This window comes from Augochlora pura, chromosome 4 (assembly GCF_028453695.1).
Source record: "Augochlora pura isolate Apur16 chromosome 4, APUR_v2.2.1, whole genome shotgun sequence".
Classification (NCBI taxonomy): Eukaryota; Metazoa; Arthropoda; class Insecta; order Hymenoptera; family Halictidae; genus Augochlora; species Augochlora pura.
In genome coordinates this window covers 12,927,659-12,938,438 of record NC_135775.1, presented here as the reverse complement: position 1 = coordinate 12,938,438, position 10,780 = coordinate 12,927,659, and the positions used below count along the sequence as shown (strand labels likewise).

At 33.7% G+C, this 10,780-nt stretch overlaps 3 protein-coding genes and 1 long non-coding RNA gene across 4 annotated transcripts; 2 read left to right on the top strand and 2 right to left on the bottom strand.

The window, feature by feature from the left end:
* Positions 1 to 82: 82 nt before the first annotated feature.
* Positions 83 to 5,277, bottom strand: Cnbp (CCHC-type zinc finger nucleic acid binding protein). Its single transcript, XM_078178301.1, has 4 exons — positions 5,173 to 5,277; positions 4,779 to 5,027; positions 3,403 to 3,656; positions 83 to 3,253 (listed from the first exon to the last, which is right to left on the bottom strand). Exons 3-4 carry the CDS (start codon positions 3,643 to 3,645, stop codon positions 3,029 to 3,031), a joined length of 468 nt encoding a protein of 155 aa, XP_078034427.1. The 5' UTR covers positions 3,646 to 3,656; positions 4,779 to 5,027; positions 5,173 to 5,277; the 3' UTR covers positions 83 to 3,028.
* Positions 4,212 to 4,866, top strand: LOC144468672 (uncharacterized). Its single transcript, XR_013493846.1, has 2 exons — positions 4,212 to 4,296; positions 4,414 to 4,866. It is a non-coding gene; the product is annotated as an uncharacterized LOC144468672 (long non-coding RNA).
* A 941-nt stretch (positions 5,278 to 6,218) lies between the features above and the next one.
* Spf45 (splicing factor 45) lies at positions 6,219 to 9,493 on the top strand. The gene is made up of 4 exons (XM_078178823.1): positions 6,219 to 6,593; positions 6,663 to 6,974; positions 7,040 to 7,468; positions 7,564 to 9,493. Exons 1-4 carry the CDS (start codon positions 6,477 to 6,479, stop codon positions 7,849 to 7,851), a joined length of 1,146 nt encoding a protein of 381 aa, XP_078034949.1. The 5' UTR covers positions 6,219 to 6,476; the 3' UTR covers positions 7,852 to 9,493.
* Positions 8,133 to 10,642, bottom strand: Alg2 (alpha-1,3/1,6-mannosyltransferase Alg2). The gene is made up of 2 exons (XM_078178822.1): positions 10,010 to 10,642; positions 8,133 to 9,831 (listed from the first exon to the last, which is right to left on the bottom strand). Exons 1-2 carry the CDS (start codon positions 10,250 to 10,252, stop codon positions 8,851 to 8,853), a joined length of 1,224 nt encoding a protein of 407 aa, XP_078034948.1. The 5' UTR covers positions 10,253 to 10,642; the 3' UTR covers positions 8,133 to 8,850.
* Between the last annotated feature and the right edge of the window lie 138 nt (positions 10,643 to 10,780).

Here is a 10,780-nt window from a genome sequence, read left to right as displayed (position 1 = left end):
GGCCAAATGTATGAAGGGTTTGAAATAAAGAAAATCACATAATAGTACATGTACAAAAGGATGAACAACTAAAACGGAAAGCTATACATTTACACTTTATTAATAATCGATCTCCTTTGCCAACTGAAATATAAATAATACAGATGAAGTATATTTTATATCGTACACCTTTCATATTCGTAGATACCAGTAATAGATAAACATGTGGGGAACAGAAAAAAAAACAAGATCTCGTTTTTGCCTCTCCGTACACATTCTATTTCAAAAATTCAGTTTAAAAACATAACTTCAAATACTCCGCAATCCTTTATTACTTTGTAGCTTATTTTTTCCTCATCATCGTCTTCATTTTCTTCCTTTAAGTATTAATAGATTAATATAAGTCGAGCTGTGATCGGTTATACACCAATCGAATTAGTTCATACACTGTAACAGTCGTATTCTTTACAATGTTCGTACGTAAGTCTTGTAGCAGAGACAAAAGCGCAGGTGCCCTATCGCACTCATTTTTTTTTCTTTATATGCTCATCTGAACCTCCGGTGCCACCACAATGAACCTCACATCTGATTTGCGTACTCATCGAGTATGTTGTTCTCCACTCAGATATCCCACACAATAAGACATCGTCTCTACATGATAGACCATGCCTCCGTGTACACGCGTGTATTCAAATTATACAACATATTGGTCAGTGAAACAAAAGAAAATTGTTACACGGATTCCTGATCCTTGCGTTAAGTCCGAATTCATCGAATGAGAGCACCAAAGGTTGCGGTCCATTAGCGAAATACACAATTTTTGATCCTCCAAATCTCGTCAGACGCACTAGCGCACTGATAACTACTACCAAAATCATGTATGAGATCGGTTCAAGTCCCGAACAGTTAAGTGTATAAAATTGTTGCAGGACACCTGTACTACACAATACGACGCGCAAGGCGCTTTCAGTTCCATCAAGTCAGGCACGCCTGGCTTCTGAACATTAATACACATTGTCGCTGCTGGTAAAAGTATTAGTGTACTGTGTACAGATTTTGCATGCGCAAATACATGATCTATCGAATTATATGGGAAAGAATATAATTTTGAATAGTAACATGGGCTAGCGCATGCATAACGTGTGCACCCTCGATCTACCTAGACTGAACAAAGATCTTGTGAACGATCTTGTTAATTTAAATTTAATCGCTCGCTCGATGGAACGAGTTACAAAGTATTTAGGGACATCGTTAATTTACACTCCGACAACTGCTTTCATTATTTATAAGCGCGGCATTACCATAAAATTTGTTGCAGTCTATTTTGCTTCCTATTTAGACTTGTTCGTGCCCTCTCTTTTTCCATCTTCTTTATTTTTTTCCTATTTTTTTTAGAAAAACATAGCACATCTTTGTACTTGAAGTAAACCTAATAATCTCCTACAACCACATAATATTCGGAGAAAGATATTCGAGACTTTTAAATGCGCTACACTTGTTTCATTTTTTATCACTTCATGATTTATGGTAGATGTTCAACAAAAAAATGCTAGAGAAATTGTATCTAAAAGTTTTTCGTTCTAGAACTTATAAAAAAAAGATTAGTGCAGTACTTTATACATGAAAATATAACTCCGTTTTTTCTGTGATGTATAAATAAAAGGATTATTAGAATTAGTCACCAGCAACGACCAGAGTATATCTAGCTTTTTACAGTACAAAATACAGCTCCTGCACATATGTATGTATATATGTATACACATATGTGCATATATATATATACATATACCTAGTAACGAAACATTTCACCATGTGTAAGGATATAGTAAGGTAAAATGCAATTGCATTCTTTTTCAAGTCCGTAGTAATTATTAATGGTATGAACATTGGTGACGCTCAATACAACAATCATGATTTAGGTACAAAATGTGCAAATTTGTATAGACTTCTGTGTTTATATGTATATATACATATATACGTATAGTAACCACTGACGATCATACCAGTACTTCATTCATTTTCACTTTGAGAATCTGACTTAAAAAGCACACTTATGTTCTAGTTTATCAGAATCTAGTATATAGACCAAGTATAACTGTATATAAACTCGTAAACACTGACAATCTTACAATTGTGCAGGTTTTGCTGAGATCTGAAACTAGGTTCGTTATAAAAGTAATGATTCAATGATCCCCAATTACATCCTTACACATAAAAAATTGGCGTTACTAAACCTTATTTATATGTATCCAGGGCCGGCATGTTCATTTCCTTTCCCATTAATTCTGAATTTCTTAATTTTTTTCGTGAGTTGCTAGAGAGTTCGAGAGGGAGGACCGGATACAAGATGCGTGGATGTGAGAAAGGAATATAATTTGTTTGACTTATCACAATTTTTCATAATTGTTGTATCCCTCTCTGATACAAAAAATGTAACTGTCTCGTTAATTTCATCATCTTGTTGTTTCAATGTGAACCACTAACGAACGTAATAATATTGTCAGTTAAGCTGACAAAATATAGCGTTATAAATGTTGATCTTATTGAATTTATTTTATAAAGTATATTAAGAATCCATACATCTTGCATCACAAAATAATGCGCGTACGAGATAGTTTGAAGGTCAGGGGACAGAGGATTCATGTCTCTACTCTAATTCAATCGAATGTTTATAATATTATTACATTGTAATAGTGTGTGTATTCATGTAATGCTTGAATGTGTCCTATGTGTAAATGTACTTTGTGCGCGCGCGCGCATGTATGGTGTAGTGTAACAGCAATAAAAACAAAGACATCATAAGAAAAAACCCTTGCGAAGAGAACAACGATGTTTAGAGGGGAAAGAAACTAGGAATAAAATGGGCTTCCGGGAGTTGGGCATGGAGAGATTGAAATTCGAACGATTATGACGAAACGCGTTTTTAGCGATTATACGCATCAACGAGACATACGTTCGCATATCCCTACCTAGCTACAATTCCCGGTAGTAGCGCGCGCGACGGTAAACGGCTTATCGTTAAGCGAGCGGCACGGATTCCGGTTATATCCTACTTCCTGTCATCCTGATCACAATCACGGCTTATGTGACCAGTTTTGCCACAAATGTAGCACGTTTTTCCACCAGCTTCGGTACAGTTGCGGGCAATATGACCTGTCTTGTTACAATTGTAGCAACTTTGCATGGCAAAGCGTCCTGAATCATTACCACCCTCAGGGCAGCTACGTGCAATATGGCCAGTCTTGTTGCAGTTGAAACAACTCATTTCAGGCCCCTGTTAAAAGTACTCTAGATTATGATACAGTATGATGCAACATAATAATTTGAAACTAATATTTTTGACAAAATTTCTTACATACTATGTATTGTCAAGAATTTGAAAATGCGAAAGTAAATAATAAAAAAAATTAGATTTTTAATAACCTGTTGACAGTCTTTTGCGATATGCCCAACACCGTTGCAACGGTAGCAAAGGTCTTGATCTTCTTTGCATTCACGTGCAAAGTGTCCAAATTGGTTACACTTATAGCATTTGTCACGACCTCGTACAAATCCACCTTCTCGGTCACGTCCACGGTCACCTCTAGCACCAGCACCACCACCTTGTGGGCACTCTCGTGCATAGTGACCCATCCGGTTACACTTGTAACAAGCGCTCGAACTCATGTTTTATAAATCTGTAAAAGTAATTATCCAATCCATTGTACACAGTTTGCGTACAAGCTTGTAGATATAAATTTTGGTGATTCATTAATAGTACATATTACTTGTATTGCTTTTACACAAAATAATATGTAAGCTATCTGATTAAATTATTATATAATACAATTATAATCACTTTCCACTAGTAACCAGAATATAAAATAATAAACCCATTCTTGACTCAATAAATATAAATTATTATATAGTTGAAATTAAATAAGAGAAATATTTTAATTATTAGGGAAAAGTAGATTATTATTATTATAAATATTACAATATATAAAACTTATATAAAATTACAACGTTTAAATTTGTATGGCAATTATTATAAACAAAAGTTTTTGTAATAAAACTTTCGTAAAAAAAAAATGGACTAAGAAATATAAAAACGGGATATTAAAGGTGAACTATGAAGAGTGACTAGGAGAATCGGACTAATCGGGGTGGAAATTATTCTCATTTTAATTTCTCCAAAGAAAATACCAGAAAATGTCCATATATAATTAACATAAGGAGAAGGCATCTGACGAAATACATGCTATTTTGAATAACAGGATAAAATGGCATCGTGCATCCATCCATTCTCGGGGAGTACATAGAATACACGTGTCCGTGGTAAGCGTCATATACGATGGAATCCATTTCCGATTTTGGAAATTTTAACGAGTACAACAATATTTTACAAACGAATAAATATTCGCTCGATATTATTTTTCCATGAAACCCTCAAAGAATTGCCGTCCATCATACAACGTGGCTCTATCGCCCCCACTTTGCAGTGGTGGTACGCAAGTACGCCACGGCGCGAAGATGGCATCCAAGACTGACGCCGTACTGCGCTTTTTTTGCCTGGCCAAAGGAAAGATCGGCCGAGGGCGAGGTATACATGCATAGGAAAACGCGGCGTAGCAAATTGGACGACAAAAATGAATTTTCTCCGCAGAAATAGCAAATTGAAGGAAATATTCATTTACTGTGGAACGAGAAATTGAACCGAAGAAGACGAGGACCACGTGTGGAATTATACAGAAAGAACCGCAGAGACGAAATCATCGCGGCAAGTAACGTAATTCTTCGGTGCCGGTGTAGCAACTTACCTTAAGTGCTTGGTGTATATGCACGAAGAATCCTCCTTCCGTTAGGCTTCGCCGACGCGTCGGGGACAATGGGTCCGCGAGAAGTAGTGTTTTCCTGGGAAAACTCGAACCGATACTCAGCCGGATGATTGCGGTGACCATCGACTACAAGAGGGAAGACTGGCCAATCGTCGCTATGTTGCCCGCCAAACTCCCGTTGCAACTGTGGCGACTGTGGCGACGTCTTCTCCCAAATTCGTTACCAGAGGGCTACACACAATAACCATTTCTTCTAAATTGTTCAGCGACGTCGAATTTGTTTTATGAAAACATGATTTTAGACGAAAATATTTCTGGATTTAAAGTCGAATCCGCCGGAAAAACTTTATTAAGTTAATTAAATTGTATAGCAAACCTCAGATGAAACGTAATATTCTCCTCTTCTTCTTTCTTCCTTGCTCCAAACGTGAACTTCAATCACTGTACTATCGGATACGAATACCACGACCTCTACCCACAATTATTTGTGACCAACATAAAAAAATAAGTTCGTATATTCCTGTTTAGTGAAGTTTAATTGAGACTGCTTTTATGTTCAGAAACTTGACCATACATACGTACATATATTATGCTTAGAACTGTATATATGTTTTAAACAGGACTCAGAATTAACTGCACATTACAGAGACGAAACATTTTCGAAGACTCATAAAACGGATTGGATGATACCACTCAACTCACAAATAGGATTGGATGATACCACTCAACTCACAAATAGGATTGGATGATACCACTCAACTCACAAATAGGATTGGATGATACTACTTTGCAGCACACTTCATAACAGCCTCCGAAAATACTCTGTTTTTGTAATGTTCAATTAATTCCGAGTTCTGTTCTAAGACATTACGATTTTATTAAAGATTCAAAAAATGAGATACATATTGTAAAATAATACAAGTATTTAATTTTTTCATCATCATTAATTTATTATTTGTATCCTACGTCATATCTAATAGTACTGAGTTTTTGTTTTTAGCCAAAAAATCACCAAGTTTTCAGTCAATAAAACATTAATTGTATGTACATACACATGTATTTGATAATGTCTCGTTCTGTCTCCCCAATATGCAATGGCATATCCGAATTTTTGTATTATACTAAGTAATAAAACAGATGTATCTAATGGTCAAAATTGTTTAATTCATATTATCTATTTTGTATAACTTTTTTTTAAATTCAACCCGAATTAAGGACATTTTCCATATCTATCTTGTCTTTGAGAAGAACTAAGGTCAATTTTATATCCTTTAAAGTTATAGTTTTTCTTAAATGATTTCTAATCTGTATATCTGCACGTATCTTACAAATGTACATATGTACGATTGTACATACATACTACTACAGGCATACTTCAATATACATACAATATAAATACATACATCCATACTTGCAATTGCAAGGCGCTATAAGCAAGTATGTACTAACCTCTAATATGAATGTTCTAATTGTCAATAAGAAGTAAAAACAATTTTTAAAATACCAATAAAAATCAAAATAGTGAAACTACTATTGTTGTATATAAAATTAAGTAATTATTCCTTTAATTGCAATCAAAAGTTAAAGAATATACCAAAATTTGTTACGTTTAGGCAAGTTTTCGTTTAAGATTAATTGTAATGTTTTAATTCAAACGCGTCATATAAAAGTTAAGACATTATGTCGCTATATGATGATTTTGACAAACATCGAACATCCGAAAAGGTGGCTGGATGGTCCTCAAGCATTAAATTATTACAATCTCAATTACAATTAAAAAAAGCAGCAACTACGCAGGTAAATTTCTTATATGCTAACAACTCAATTATAGCAATGTTTAAAGTCGTTACAATGTTATGTACATAGCCAAAACGTGAACAATATAGGAAAGCTACAGCAGTATTAGCACCTGTAATAGACTTAAAATCAAAATCAAATCGAAATGTAGACAGAGACGATGATGGGCCACATAGCAATCCACTTTCATCCAGCACTGTTAGCAGTATTGGAATAGGTGGTGAATTTGATTGGAATGTAATAAATGAGTACGATCCTATGTGGCCTAATGAATATGATAAAGTTGTTAAGGAACTAAGAGATTTACGCGATAGGGAACATGATCAAGAAACTGAAATGCGAAAGAGAAGACGTGATAGCTCACGTTTTGAAGATACTCAAGTAATGTATATTATGATATGCGAAAAAGATATTGTATGCATGAAGTAACAAAAGTATATTTTTAGACTTCTTCTGGAAATAATACAATGATACCTCCTGAGAGAGATGAAGAAAGAACTCCAACGTCTAGAGGTATTGCAGGTGGGGCAGCTATAGCACCACCACCTTCTTTACAAGAGCCTTCTGATCTACCACCTCCAGCACCAAGACAAACAACTAATATAGGATATGCAACATCATCTGTAGCAGCAAAAATAATGGCTAAATATGGCTTTAAAGAAGGTCAAGGGCTTGGTAAAAAAGAGCAAGGAATGTCTGTTGCCTTACAAGTAGAAAAAACTAGTAAAAGAGGTGGAAGAATTGTTGGGGAAAGAGAACAACTTATGCCTCCTCCACCACCCGTTGCTGTTTCTCCACCTCCACCACAACAATCCCCATTACTACAGCCTTCTGAAGAGCCTAGTATTACAGAAATAATGAAATGCCCAAGCAAGGTGAATATCCAAATATTTAAAATAACTGTGAATATTATCAATGCTTTAAAATTATTTTTAATATTAATATTTAAATCCATCATATACTAATTTAGGTTGTTTTGCTGCGCAATATGGTTGGCCCTGGAGAAGTGGATGAGGATCTTGAACCTGAGGTTAAAGATGAATGTAATACAAAATATGGTGATGTTGCTCGTGTTATTATTCACGAAGTAACAGAAGCTGCTGCAGAAGAAGCTGTTAGGATATTTGTAGAATTCAAGAGGATAGAAAGTGCTATTAAAGCTGTTGTTGATTTGAATGGACGCTTTTTTGGAGGAAGACAAGTTAAAGCAGGTTTTTATTCCAGTGAAAAACTTGACAATTTGCAATTAATGGATTAAATTTTTACTGAACAACATTACTTAATTAAATGCAAAAAGAAATGCTTTAAATTAATATGTTGAACATTATATAATAAATGGTACAACATCTATGTTATAATTAACATGAAAGAAATTTATCCCAAGGTAAATATATTAAATACATGATCGAATATACTTAATTTCAATACTACTTAATACTACTAAACATAGTTTAACTTATACACGTATATACTGAACTCCCAATAATATTCGGATATTTTTTAAAACGCAATAACTTTTTTAAAACTGAACTGAACGAATTGTTTTTTTTTTAGATGATGGAAAGATTAGTATACTAGACATTTTGTTATACATTTGTTATCACTTGGAAACACAAAAAAAAAAAAATAAAAAACTGTCCCTTTTTAACTTCTCCGAGTCTATAACGAAAATTTAAAAAATATGTTTTATAGATCTCGATAAGCTATATGCATGTGAAAATGTCATCGAAATCGGTTAAAACAAAGTTAAGTTGCAAATATTAAGATTTTGAAAACTGCAGATTTCTCACACTCATTGGTTGAATGTGTCAAAAATCGGGACATCTTTAATTGTTTATAGTTCACACTAGCAAAATTTTGGGAAAGCATTCCAGTTATAGTCTAGTACTCAGGTCCCTTTATTATTTCAAAAAAATTCAAGTCGTTTAGTCCAATTCCAAAAAGTTATTGCGGTTTAAAAGTTACCCGAATATTAATCGAAGTCACTATATATTACACAGTTAGGATTCTGTGTATGATAAATATAAATAACAATTATATATAAAATAATTTATATCTTCAAAATAAATGAATGAATAAAGAAAAATGAAGGAACATATAATTTTCTTAATGTTAACAATGTGATAAATCACAGTTACAGTGCAGTTTGTTGTGTAGATTCATATGTAATTTCTGTAGGCTTCGTTCACAGTTACCATACATTTACTCAATATACAAAATATAATTTGAAATATATAAAAGTTTAATTGTTATATCTTCATTCTTCTTTCTTGCTGCTAATTAAATGTTCAACTGCTTTATGCAATTGAGTACTGAATGCAGTAAAACTAAAGATTTGTCTAAATCTATCTTTACCTGCATTACCAAATTTTAGTATATCACTTGGATTTTTAATTAAATCAGCTATTTTTGTTGCAAAAGCATCACCAGATAAATCAACCAAATATCCAGTTACTCCAGAAACAATAGATTCTTTCGGACCTCCAGAATTATGAGCAATTACTGGTTTATTTGTATACATTGCTTCAAGAGGGACAATACCAAAATGTTCATTTGGTGGTGTATATATTAAAATTGTACAATGATTTAAAATAGATATTTTATCAATATCTGAGGGTGAACGAAGAAATATTACTTTATCACTAATATGCAATTCATCAGCAAAACCTATTAATTCTAAATAATATTCTACATTTTCTTCAACTCTCTTGTCATATCCACCAGCCATAATTAAATATACTTTTTTATATTCTTCATCAGATAAGTACTTTTTTAGGTCTGCCAATGCTTCCATTGCAATTCCCAATTTTTTTTTGCGTTCATATCTGTTAATCGATAATAATATAACACTGTTCGCTGGAAATTTTTTATCTAATACTCTTTCTAAAGACAAAATTCTAGTTTTATCAAAAAATTCTGTGTTAATGGAAGGATATAAGACTTCAGGTTCAACTTGCAATCTTTTAAAAGTATCTTTAAATACTTTACATGTATATAAACTATTCACAAATATTTTATGTGCCATTCCTGTTGTAATTTCTTCCAAATAGTTGAGTGGTACACGATATAATTGCTTAATAATGCCTTCTGGTTGTGAGAGTAATTGATCTGGATAATGACAATAGTACATTATATATTGAATTCTTAAACGAAGGATAGGAATGCACACAGATATTAAATCACAAAATACAATGTCTGGTTGATGTTCACATAATATTATATAAATTGCAGCATATATCTGAAAGGATACAAAATTTAAACTGTTTATAAGATGAATACATGTCGGAAGCACAAATGAATTACTTGAATGAAATGTTGTATCTTATTACTTATTATTTGCATCTTCAATGTAAATAAAATAAGATAATAATATATTAAAATAAATCACATATTCAATATAACATAAATTGGCTCACCATTCGAATGTAAGCGAAAAGTGCAAAAAATCTACCCAAAATATGCCTGGGTATCCAGCTTCCCACAACTATAACAGGAATTGTTCCATTTTTAGTCTCAGAGAAACAATGCTCTGGATCGTGATGAGTTGTCACGAAATTGACATCATAGCCCCCTTTTTTTAAAGCTAATGCAGCATCAACTACCAATCGTTCAGCTCCTCCAATTCCAAGGTCCGGATGCAAAAACGTAATTCGTGTCATTTCTATTAATTAAATAACAATAAGTATACATAACATCTACAGCGAGAAACGCAAGGTGTCAATGACACTAGCAGCCTGAATTCCTGCTTTTCAGAAGGAAATTGTGTATGTATGTACAGTAATCCCTATATAGAAGCACCTTGACCGCACTTGACCGGGAGCAATCGTGTGCTTGTGCATAAGGATAGGACAGTGCTGCCGTCATAGTCAATGACAAAGAGAAGAAATAGCGAATGAGCAAGATAGCACGACATCAGCCAGCTGTATGCGAAATGAGCCACATCGACACCAATGTAGCTTGTGGTCTCGCTCTTTTCGCACATCCATACGTTTGGTGTTTCATCTGAAACACGTGGCGTATTATTCGACTTATACTTCTCCCTTGTAGAATTCTCGACCACATTTGCCAACGAATTTGCGGACGAAGTCCAATACATATTAAGATACAGTAATGGGTCTAATCCTGCACTCCTCTAGGCCGCAGCTCGATCCGTTACCGAGTATTAATATAGAAATTTTCTTTACTTT